A 13130-nucleotide genomic window follows, 5' to 3' on the forward strand; every position below is an offset into this window, starting at 1 on the left:
CATGAGAAAATAATTGTGAAGAGATGGGGAAAAGCAGAGAAAAAAGAAAGTCCTGCTGTCCCAGTCTGGTAAGTATGACAGAAGAGGATTACAGGAGCCTGTGTTTTTATTATTATTATTATTCGTAGTCGTAGACACACGGCATACCAGACAAACCAGTATACTGGTCTTCTGATGATATGATATGATATGATATGATATGATATGATATGATATGATATGATATGATATGATATGATATGATATGATATGATATGATATGATATGATATGATATGATATGATGCGATACTGCGCAATGTGATGCAATGCGACGTGACTCGACACGATACGATACGATACGATACGATACGATACGATACAATACGATACGATACGATACGATACGATACGATACGATACGATACGATACGATACGATATGATAATATGTAAAAGGCTTACAAAGAGTAAGAAAAGAGTTTGCACTTGCCTTGGAAAATAACGCATCGGTCATACTAGATAAGTCAGAGAAAAATTCACTTAGTAAGTCGTCTGGGCTTTTACAGGCCTTTTTGACAACATTACCAGGAATAATGAATGCCCTCCACAGAAAATAAGTATAATTTACACCCTTTTCTTCTCAGCAGGAAAGTACTATAGTATTAGACCTGTCAGGTGAGCGATGGTGACTCAGTCTCTCAGCGCGGACGACCATGTTGTTCGGCGTGAACCCCTTGGGCGCACACCTCCCGCCTCAGACACGCCTCCAATCGACGAGGAAAACATCTGTCGCGTTAAGCATAGAATATTTGTCACCTACTCACCTTCGTCCGACTCGCTGTCGGAGTCCTGATTGATGATGTCATTCCGCTGCTCCAGCGCTTGCTCTAAAGCCGCTTGAAGTTTCCGCGGCAACAGGGAGGCCTCGTCGTCCATCTGTAAGCGACCACAAGACATTGCAGTGACCAGGGATGAACAACGGCGTTCAGAGGACAATCTTCAGCCGTGTGCGTGACAACTACGTGTTTCACAACCACGTTCAGGTTCTTTGAATCTTTTGCTTCGAAGGCGAAAACACAAACCTGTCTGATAAAGCGGTCGGTTCCCAAGTCCACCATTAAAGCCTGAAAAAACAACACATTAAACTTTAGAAAACAGAAAAACTCATGCCATTACCCACTATACATGCTATGCTATTCCAAATGTACAGTAAAATATACCTCTCTACAACACTTGCAGAATAGGTTGATCTTTTTTCCAAAGACATGACAGGACAGAGGTTAAACAGATATCTTTAACACAACATGTTCAGACGTCGTGCATTAACGATCTCTTCATCTTTCCCAACTGACTAATTTGCACGTGCCAAAACCACCATGAGAAGGTAACAAATCTTTGGCGTTCTCCTCAAACGCGCCGTCTCTGAAGCGGACGGCTAAAGCCATTGGGGATGTTATGCTATATTTCCGTGTGCCATTTCTTGACATTGACTTATAAGGCAAGGGGTTTTATGTACAGAGAGTATATGTGCTGGGACTCCTTAATGCTGGGATATATTCTCAAATTCACATTTCAAATAAGAACAACATGATACTTTGATACGTATCAAATATCATGCATTGTCACCTTCTTAAATTAATCCCCCCCCAAAGTAGTCATTTTTTAAAGGTCATTGTCTAGACTGCTTATCCTGCACTCAGAGACGGACCTAATTTAGGGTCTCCAGTGATCCCCCTGCATGGTTTTGGGCAGTGGGAGGAAAGATCCGAACCTAGAGGAAACCCACGCAAACACGGGGATAGGGGGAGCATGAAATCGTTCTAAATATTTAAAAGACATTACCCAGAAATATACAAGAAATGTGACTTTTGTTTGTTTGTTTTTCATATGACCCAGCACGACTCTGCACATAACACATACATTCTGGCAGGACAGGAAGGTTTGAGTCTGGGATGAATCTAGTCAACCCTCCACTTGCAGTACAGAAATACAGGACTGTCTCAGAAAATTAGAATATTGTGATGAAGTTCTTTATCTTCTGTGATGCAATTAGAAAAACAAAAATATCATGCATTCTGACTTCATTACATATCAACTGAAATATTGCAAGCCTTTTATTATTTTAATATTGCTGATTATGGTTTACATCTTAAGAAAACTCAAAAATCCTATCTCAAAATATTGGAATATCATGAAAAAGTAATTTTTTTTTTTTTATTGCATTACAGAAGATAATTTATCACGATATTCTGATTTTCTGAGACAGTCCCGTATTACTGTTGAGCTTCGTGAAAGATGGGGACACTTTAAGAAGGACAGAGGATACTCACTTCTTCGACGGGCAAGTCTTTGAGTTTGGACAGTGAGCTGGACAGCAGACCCACGAGGAATGGAGTGGGACAGCAGACAATGTCCAGCATGGACCCCGGTAGCACAGGGATGAAGGTGTGCTGCCAGGAGAAAGGGTAGAGCAGCGCCACCACGGCATGAATGCAGTTGGACAGGGTGCTGGCGGGGAAAAGATAAAACAAAAGAGTGATGATCACATGTACTAACCGGTTGCCACGCCAAGGCAAACGCGGGCATAACAGATGTTTTACAAGATATGAAAGCTTTTGTTTTTTTTCCCCACAGCCTATCCGAGAACAAGCATCACCACGCTAAAATGTCAACATCATGTTAATCCACTCATTTACATGGCGTTTGAATAAAAATGTCAGTATCTGAATGGATCCAGGAGCTCTCGCTGAGTCTGTGCTAGCTTGCCACGATATACAAGTATACACGTGTATATGTATATGTATATGTATATGTATATGTATATGTATACAGGAACGTCTCCGAAAAATAGAATATTGTGATAAAGTTCTTTATCTTCTGTAATGCAATTCAAAAGCAAAAATTACTTTTTCATGATATTCTAATATTTTGAGACAGGATTTTTGAGTTTTCTTAAGATGTAAGCCATAATCAGCAATATTAAAATAATAAAAGGCTTGCGATATTTCAGTTGATTTGTAATGAATCCAGAATGTATGGCCTTTTTTGTTTTTGTAATTGCATTACAGAAGATAAAGATCTTTATCACAATATTCTAATTTTCTGACAGCCCTGTATGTAATGTATATGTATATGTATAATGTATATGTATATGTATATGTATATGTATATGTATATGTATATGTATATGTATATGTATATGTATATGTGTATGTTGTTCAGAGAGGCTTGAGCAGGGAAAGGAAACCTATCAGTACCTTTTTGGACGTATCCAATGCATACAGATCCCTACCCCAAAAGCTAGTGGAGGTGGCATTGGAGAGGCACTATGTACCAGGCAACATTGAAGCCCTAATCATGGATTATTATAACAGTTTTTACCGAGATTCCCCTCTGGCATGGTTACATCTGGGCGGCATCGAATAGAGAAAGGAATCATCACTGGATGTACCATATGAGTGATACTCTTTGCCCTGGCCACGAACATGCTGGTCAAGTCTGCCGAGCCAGAGAGCAGAGGGCCCAAAACCAAGTCCGTAATCCGTCAGCCCCCCATCGAAGAATTTATGGATAATCTGACAGTAACAACAGCGTCAGTCCCAGGATGCAGATGGATCCTCCAGGTCTTGGAGAGGCTTACCACCTTGGCCCGCATGCACTTCAAGACAGAGAAATCCAGGTCTCTAGTCCTGAAGGGAGGGAAGGTGACTGACCGGTCCCACTTCTCACTAGGAGGCGCCCAGATTCCATCAGTCACAGAGAAAGCTGTGAAAGGCCTGGGGAAAACCTTTGACTGCTCCATGAAGAACGCAGCTTCCATCAGGGCAACCAATGAACAGCTGGAGTGCTGGTTGACTACAGTCGATAAGTCAGGTCTCCCGAGGAAATCCAAGGCATGGGTAAACCAGCGTGGCACCTGCGTAGGAAAACTGTGGCCCTTGCTGGTGTACAATTTCCCATCTCCACTGTGGAAGGGTTTGAGAGGAGGGTCAGCGACCACCTTCGATTCTGGTTGGGGCTACTCAGAAGTCTAAGCAGCATCGCCCTCTACAGCAACAACAACAAGCTGACTACCAATCAACAGAGGAGTTCATGGTTGCAAGAGCAAGGGAGATTCTCCAGTGTAGGGAATCCAAGGACCCAAAAGTGGCTTTAGCCGGGATCAAGGTGAGGACCGTCAGAAGGTGGAGGGCACGGGAGTCTGTGGACCAGGCAGAAGCACGGCTGTTCCATAAAGAGCATCGTCCTGTACTCATCCAAGCAAGTAATCATTTTGGAGCTGGCAGTGCCCTGGGAGGAGAGAATGGAGGAATCCAGTGGGAGAAAAGGGGAGAAGTATGCAGAGCTAGTGGAGGATTGCAGCAGAGGGGGGTGGCGTGCACAATGCCTGAGGTCCGGGGAAGAGGCCTCGCAGGGAAGTCACTCTGCAAGGCCTACAGTTTCTTAGGCATCACAGGTGCACGCAAGAGGAGAGCCATCAAGAGCGTTACGACGGCTGTGGATACAGAGGGACAAGGAGCGGATGAGCGCTTCTTGGACACAGGGTCGCCCAGGTGAGGGGGTCTGATGCAGATGAGGCAACACTGGTCGAAGGAAAATTTAGATATGATGAGGGGTAAACAAACATGCTTTTATCTGCATCTCAACACTAAACATGTTGGAGCTAGCACGCACGCCAGCATTGCTAATAGGAGAGAGCAGAGTCACCAGTCAACCGGATGTAGAGGTTCAAAACCAGAAACAAAGCGTCCAGGTCGAATAAATCGGCCAATCCATTGGCGAGGTGGATCCCCTGGGACAGCAGACTGCTCCCTTCTTTGTGGTACAAGATCAGGTGCAAGAGGAAGTGTTGCAGATCGATTCAGGAGATGGGAATTACAAACTAATGTCTGGAAAGACAAGCTCAAAACAAATCCAGCAGCTGTCTGTATCTATTGATCGGTGTTGCAGACTGATGGGGAAATAAAGATGATTTTCAAGTTAAATGTGCGTTGACTAATTCATCCAAAAAACATAGATTTATTTTTTTCTCACGTCAAATATTAAAGTCTCCAAGTGACTTGCTAATTTTTTATTAAGCCTCACACCTACTATATATCATCGCCTTCTTAAAACAATTGCCTTTTGACAAAAATGATTTTTTTGATTAAATCAACTCCTTATTCAACACGTCACACGTTTTTCATTTTCTGACAACTTGAAAAAATGCCTTAGCCGACTATTTAGAGATATGTTGGCGCACGTGTATATATTACTTTACATCATAATCTAGCCCATAATATCATGCCACTGTTGCCAGGGAACACGTTACACAATTGAACCGGGCCTTCTCCTCTTGAACTTGCGGCTCTGTGTGTAACTCCATGGTGTCTCGACCACGTACATAAAGGAAAACCCCAGTAGGATGCATTCTTGTGACATTCCGCGATCTGCAGGGGTAGCGTGAGAGTCGGACGCCGCTTTGGTTAAATCTTGGGTTTGCCAATGCTACAAACACCAGCTCTGTAACTTCAGCAGCTGCGGTATAACATCCTGATCACAAATAGCAGCTTGTCTTTCTCACGATCCATTACTTGTTGACAGTGGCTGACCCTCCTCCTCCCCCTTATGCCCTCCACATACTGTCCAGTGCATGTACACAGAGAGTGAAAATAAATTGTAGGTTCACACACACACACACAAACATGAACTGTGCTTCTAAATCAGAACGGATCAGGAACAAGACCGGGGATCAAATATGGCCTACAAATGCATACCACTTGAGACATATACTTAATGAGGAATGTTTTTCTACAGCTGTTGTCATCGTCAGCCCAGAGCAGCAGGAGCGACTCCTTTCTGCGTGACTTTGCTAAAGCAGTGGACGCGCAAACAGAGAGGAAAATGATCTCGGTTCCTCGGTTCCCGCGAGTGATTCCGTTCAGTCGGGTGCCGTGGGGCAAATTAAACACGTCTTCTCGACAGGACAAAACGGACCTGCACCGGCGGAACCCCGGAGGCGTTCGGTCTTATTAGGGCCCTTCCCCATCGCTCGCAAAACGCGAGGCACTTGCAGCTTCGCCTCGCCCGGTCTGACTTCAATTTGCCCGGGGAGGGCTGCGTAATTTCAAACAGATCCCGTGTCCTGGGCTCCACGAGTTCCAACAGGGAGCGTTTAGGGTACGGACCTCCGAAAAACCTTCGCCACGATCCGCATGCAGTCCTGCACGCCGCCGATGCCGAAAGGATCGATTACACCGGCTCCTAAACCACATACTCCTGAGAGAAGACGATGGAGCAATGAAAACATCCCTGCGCTACAAGAGGTTGCCACTCAATTCTGGAAAGAGGAGGTGACGCTCCCGTTACGCCCGGCCTTGAATCTCCCACCAGTATTATAAATGTTTCATAATAAAGAGAACGAAAGAGACTCGAAGAATCAAATCGGGCTGAATCATTTGCAAAGATGTGTTGTTTTTAGAGTCAACATTTTAGCCTCTCCTCGAATACTGCTCAATATATAAATTTGAGAAAATAAACAGAAATAAAGTTATATAAATGTATTATGCTAGCAAATCCCAGGAAAATAAGCCTGTCTGCAGAAAGCAAGTTCTGTGCAGAGCAGTTACGTGTTGGGGTTTGGAAGGTAATCCTGACATATTAGCTCTAGTAGCTCTGCCAGGGCCGCCTTAGTGTGTGTGAGGATGTACTGGCAGGGGAAACGCGGGATCCAGAGGATTAGTCTACCAAAAAGCAGAGGAGGGGAAAATTTCAGTGTCTGAGAGAGACCGAGGGAAAGGGAGAAAACAAGGGAGACAAATTCCTGCATCGCCGCTCACTTCATGGCTGAAGTGAAGCAGTGCACGCTGTCCTGTGCACCCTCCCCGACCCCCCCGTCCTGGCAGAGCAGGTCTGAACAAAGAAGCTGGGAGCAAACCCGAGCCGCAGCTGTCAGACACCAGCTGTGCTGCAGAGCTCCATAAAGCCATTTCTTTTTTGTAGAAACTTTTCCCAAGGTAGAATAAAATGACTAAATGTTACAGAGAGAGACAGCCGAGTAGATCTGGGGCCTGCTGGATTTCTGTTAATCACAAACTGCACAATGTATTATTTTTGGTCGCCGAATGTTCTCCTTCTCTTCCTGCCTTTGAGCCTCTTTTTGCCACCGGCTCGCGGCCTCCACAGTGAACTGCAGTGGCCATATTTCTTTTTGATACTCCTACCCCCCCCCCCCCCCCCATCCCACCCCCACAGGAAACGCTACCCAACCTCTTATTAAAACCACAACGTCTGAGTGTAATCAAAACCGTGAGAGAATATACGCGCAGGTGTCTGTGCATTTGATCACGTGACACACAGGGTTGTAAACATTCAAACTGATGTAAAAATCAGCTGGTCTGGCTCGGCCCCCCCTCCTCACTCCTCCCTCGCCCCTCTTTCCGTCCGTGCGCGGCATCTCGGGCTGACTCTCCATTCGAACGCCACGCGGGAAACCCTCCGCCAGCGATGCTGTGTGTCACAACATTAAAAAAAAAAAAATGGTTGAGAATAAGAGGACGGCGCCAAACAAACAGCCCGATTGGAAAAGGGCCTCACGGCGGGGGGGGGCGCGCACTACCTGTCCCGGCGCCGCCGCAGCGGCTGGAACACACTTGCGGGGGCCCCGCCGGACTCCAGCTCACGTTAAGAAAACCTAAAAGAAATTACATTTATGACACTTTATATCGTGCTTTTTCCGCTCCAGATAAATAATCAGTTTGGAGTGTTCTGCTGGCACAGAGACGAACAGCATGAAGTAGCAACTAGAGAGTCTCTGCAGAAACCCAAGTAGCCTCTTGTACCACAGAAAGAGTCGGCCTGATTAGTTCAACATGGCCATGAGAAATGTTTTCAGAGCCATTGTTTGGTTTACCTCTACAGTCCCCTCCTTTTTTCCCCTGCTCAACTTCTTCTCTTTCTCTCAAAACACTGACGTCGCTCGATTCCGTCGCCTTCATTGGACGTCGCCAAATTCGGCTTGTCTCGGCTGTGCGGCGATAAAAAAAAAAAAAAAAAAAAGACGACTAAAAAAAAACCCCTTATTGAATGTTAGTCCGGGGTTGTTGATCCAAAAGTCCGAGGGAGATAGACCTGTCAATCACAAACCGACAACCGTTGTCTAGATTTAAATAGTAAAGTGACGGTCCGGGTTGCCTGTTTTCTGTCAGTATATAGCTACTAGAGCTGTTTTAGCTTTTCTTTGACTAGTGCTGATTTAAGGAGCGTGGGAAACGACGGGAGCACTAGTCAACACATCAGTGAAAGTCTTCCTGAACCAACATGTTGACATTTTTACAATCAGCAGCCTGGTAACCATCCTTGCCCAGACATCTGCTATCTCACGTTATCGGCGGTGACAAAACTTGTTCGACGCCCGCAGATTGCCGAGGGTGACTCGCTCAACGATTAACTCGTCCGATCGGGTGTCTGACTTGTCGGCACAGGCAGCGATGAGGCTGTCTGTGCGAAAAACGTGCACGAGAAACCGGCCACGTTTCAAAAAACCAGTTCTGATGCATCGCTGCAAAACGCAAGAACGCGAATAGACGACCCCTCAGAGAACTCAGCCTGTCTTACTTACACTGGATGTGCATTTTAAAAGGAGAGGCAAATACATCATGCTCTGCAGAGGAGATATTTTGGGAACGGATAATGCAGCGCAGCCCCGGGAGGGAGCCGAGCAGTCCTTTTTATCACGGCAGCGGCTGATACCGAAGTCGGGTTCCTGTCTGTGCTTTCAAAAAGGAAGAAAAAAACCCTCTGGATGCATGCGCGCCTTTTTAGATCCAAACAGATCGACGCGCACCGAGCACATCGTGCACGGTCGAGGGGGGAGAAAGATGACAGCTTATTATCGCCTGCACGTTCTGTTCTGGCACCAGCTCGATAAGGTGGATGCCACATGGATCGCGATGGGATGTGATAATGCTGTAATCTCAGCAAAATTACTCGAACTGATGCTCTTTACTAGCGAAACATATCGTCTGCAGCTTCTCCGTAATATCTAAATTGGGACGTGACTTCCTTATTAACCTGTGTTAACTGAAAACTGTCAAAAATGATTAGTGTTTATCAAAGGCCGCTCATTGTTTATTGTGTGTTTCAGTGCTTGTACCCGGCGGAGAAGAGCAGATATCTTTGAGGCCGGAGGAGTAAGAGGAGGTGGAGGGGAAGGGGTGGAGGAGTGTGTGCATTGGAAGACAAATGGTCACACTTGAGCAACAGATCAGAAGAAGCAGAGTCGCACACAGGAAGTGCATTCCGTCCCCTCTCAGTCACTGCCCCCGCTGACGCTTGTATAAACCGGGCTCTGACACAAGTGGAGATTTGGTCTGCACTCAGATCTTCTCGCGGCTCCGCCCTCGCCTCTAAATCTCCACCAGTACGCCTCCCTGCTCTGTAACAAGACTGGGACTCTTCGTCCTCGGGGACCCCGGTCAAATTAGTCGCCCCGCCCGTTCCAGTCCGGCATTGACTTTTATTGGTGTGACTCATTTTACCCCCAATTTTAACTCATTAGCTAAATCATCTGTTTTCTGAATTGGCAAGGAGAACAATCGCGCCGGGACTTTATGAAACCTGAGCCGGGAAAAATGATCCGGGACGTAAAACAATCGACAATCGTATTTCAAGACAGGCTGAGAGCAACAAGCTGTTTGTGGATATAAAAAGCATAACTATTTGTTTTTGCCTGGAGGAGCTGTCGTACCCTGTATCACTGGCTCATAACAAAGACTTAAGCACAGTGCTTAGACCATCAATATAAACATATTGCCTATTTTGCAAACTTTGCAAAAACGCTGATTTTGCAAAGATGCAATCGGTGGTTTTGCCCTCATTCTAAAATATTTTGATGAGCTAGATCAGATGTGATTAAGGTGCTGAGGTTTTTGAGATATTTCAGGATAATTATCTTTACACAGGAGAATAAATTTGCCTCCAATGATGAGGGTGTCTGATGATCACGATAACATGATAACTTCTCAACAGAGTACAACGGAACAATAGAACCACATGAATTTTTTTAGCTCTGTCTTTGCTTGTAGACGCAGGATTATTGCCTAACTGTAATTTATTGATATTTGTCTCGGCCAGATCTACACATCATAGGGCCACATCTGGTGTTTTATGACAGTGTCATCACATGATGTGAACGACGCAGGTGACTTCTGAATTCTTCTGATGCAATTTTGACTCGAAGCTGTATCTTGGACTGGGGAATTGATTTGATTTATTTAACATACTGACCTAGTTAAAAATGTTGAATACATTTAAATGTAATGATATATTTGTCAGGAGCGGGTGCTGTTACTGGTCAGCATTATATTAAATAAACAAATCACTCAGGTGAGTTTAATCAATCAACCAATCAGTGAACAGACCAATCAATCAATCAATTGGTTTGTCTATCTATCTATCTATCTATCTATCTATCTATCTATCTATCTATCTATCTATCTATCTATCTATCTATCTATCTATCTATCTATCTATCTACCTACCTACCTACCTACCATAATTTCCAGACTATAAGATGCTAATTCCGACACTGAAGACGATTTTAATTGTTTTAGTGCGCAGGAAGAAGACCAAGATAGTGATCAGCTGGATTATAAAACAGAAAAATAGATACAGTGGGGAAAACCAGTATTTGATACACTGCTGATTTTTCAGCTTTTCCCACTTGCAAAGCATCTAGGAGTCTGTCATTTTTATCATACTATTATTGTACTCTTCAACTGTGAGTGATGGAATCTATAACCAAAATCCAGAGAAACACATTGTATGATTTTTAAGTGATGAATTTGCATTTTATTGCATGACATAAGTATTTGATCACCTACCAACCAGTAAGAACCTTTTAGTTCCTCTTTTAGAAGCCCTCCTGTTCTCCTCTCAGTCCTTGTATTAACTGCACCAGTTTGAACTGGTTACCTGTATAAAAGAAGCCTGTGCACACACTCAAACAAACTCCTCCTTCAACCTGCCTCGGTCTGGGGCTCCATGCAAGATCTCACCTTGCGGGGCCTCAATGATGGTGAGGAAGGTGAGGGATCAGCCCAGAACTGCTCAATGACCTGAAGAGAGCTGGGACCACAGGCTTAAAGAATACCATCAGTAACACACTACGCCGTCATGGATTGAAATCCTGCAGCGCAAGCGAGTCCCGCTGCTCAAGCCAACACATGCACAGGCCCATCTGAAGTTTGCCAACGACCTTCTGGATGATCCAGAGGAGGAATGGAAGACGGTCATGTGGTCTGATGAGAGCTTTTTTGTCTAAACTCCACTCTGCCTCTTTGGAGGAAGAGGAAGGATGAGTACAACCCCAAGAACACCATCCCAACTGTGAAGCCTGGAGGTGGAAACATCATTCTCTGGGGATGCTCTTCTGCAAAGGGAACAGGACGACCGCGCCGTATTGAAGGGAGGATGGACGGGCCATGTATCGCAAGATCTCGGCCAACAACCTGCTTCCCTCGGTAAGATGAGTCGTGGCCTGTCTTCCGGCATGACATGGACCCGAAACACACAGCCGGAGCAACTAAGGAGTGGCTCCCTCAGAAACATCTGAAGGTCCTGGAGAGGCCTAGCCAGTCTCCACATTTGAACCCAATAGAAAATCTTTGGCGTGAGCTGAACGTCCATATTGCCCAGCAACTGCCCCGAAACCTGAAGGATCTGGAGAAGATCTGTATGAAGGAGTAGCCAAAAGTCCCTGCTGCAGTGTGTGCAAACCTGGTCAAGAACTACAGGAAATGTCTGATCTCTGCAGTTGGCAACAAAGGTTTGTGTACTAAATATTAAGTTCTATTGTTCTGATGTATCAAATACTTATGTCATGAAATAAAAAGCAAATGAATCACTTGAAAGTCATACAATGTGTTTGAGATTCCGTCATTCACAGTTGAAAAGCACCTATGATAAAAATGACAGACCTCTACATGCTTTGCAAGTGGGAAAGGTTGATAAATCAGCAGTCTATCAAATACATATTCTCCCCACTGTAACTAGAAACAAAATAGATAGATAGATAGATAGATAGATAGATAGATAGATAGATAGATAGATAGATAGATAGATAGATAGATAGATAGATAGATAGATAGATAGATAGATAGATAGATAGATAGATAGATATTAAAATAAAAATTAAAATAAAATTAAAAATTAAAAAAGATAAATGAATATGATGTGTATATGATAAGAGAGTGAATGTTATAAACATATTTTATCCATCAATTCATACTGCTCCCAAATGTTCGTATTACAGAAATCTCTGTGTTTGAGATTTTAGAGGCTCTGAAAAGTTATCAGCACCTCTGGTTGGAGGCAAATGAAAGATTCTCAATTCCTAACCTTCTTCATCGGATTAAGATTCGTAGGAGGGTTGGATTCCTGTCACAGCCCGAAGTTATTAAATTACGATATTTTGCAGATGATGAGAGTCATCCCCTATTGCTTATGGAGAATCAAATGATTTGTGTATCGTCGTTTATGACACTGCCTGGACTGTTTCCCCTTTCACTGCGGACAGAAAGACTCCGGAGGAACGGACGGGAGAGGAGAGACTCACCTGAGTTTGTCGGCCACAAAGATGACTCTGCGCTCCAGCAGCAGCGAGGCGAAGACGCGGATCACCTGACGCACGCCGAGGCAACCGAACAGGCTCTCGAAGTCCACGTGCTCCAGTCTGGAGTCGGTGGGCCGCCTCAGTTCAATAACCTGCGACGACCGCAGGAGAAAGGAAGGGGTTTAGGTTTTCTGTCACACCGCCGACCGTGGAAGCAGAAACAATGGGGAAGTCTTCATGTGGTTTCCTATTAGATGGGAGCTACCGAGACCATGTGATGTTTATAATTAGTCATAACAGAACAAGCTGTTCTACTCCATCAACAAGTCTGACCTCATTTCCTGCACCGGGCAGAAAAGTCTTCACTTTGATGATCTTCCCCGGCGCAGGGAAGGGAGACTCCATCAGGCTCCTCATGAAGGGGTAGACCAAAGCGGCCGAAACGCCTCGCCTCCGCTCCACCTCATCCAGTATCTAAACAGTAGGGGGGGAAGTGGTTGAAAACCGAGGACTTTGTTGTGCGTCATGTTTTAGGGCTCGCTAGCAACCTTCAGTCTG

General features: G+C 44.8%; 1 protein-coding gene across 3 annotated transcripts in view; it reads right to left on the reverse strand.

Annotated features, from left to right (window-relative positions):
- dennd2b (DENN domain containing 2B) overlaps positions 1–13130 on the reverse strand; it is a 45823-nt gene that overhangs the window by 1695 nt on the left and 30998 nt on the right. For all 3 annotated transcript variants that reach the window (XM_086174627.1, XM_086174626.1, XM_086174628.1), the window contains exons 13-17: positions 12906–13046; positions 12576–12724; positions 2311–2488; positions 1063–1104; positions 805–916 (exon numbers count right to left, since the gene is read on the reverse strand). In XM_086174627.1, coding sequence (XP_086030753.1) covers positions 805–916; positions 1063–1104; positions 2311–2488; positions 12576–12724; positions 12906–13046 — 622 coding nt within the window. The remainder of the gene's footprint in view (positions 1–804; positions 917–1062; positions 1105–2310; positions 2489–12575; positions 12725–12905; positions 13047–13130) is intronic.

The sequence above is a fragment of the Fistularia commersonii genome, chromosome 27 (genome assembly GCF_037954325.1).
Source record: "Fistularia commersonii isolate RoL2024-O1a breed Wild chromosome 27, RoL_Fcom_v1.0, whole genome shotgun sequence".
Lineage (NCBI taxonomy): Eukaryota > Metazoa > Chordata > Actinopteri > Syngnathiformes > Fistulariidae > Fistularia > Fistularia commersonii.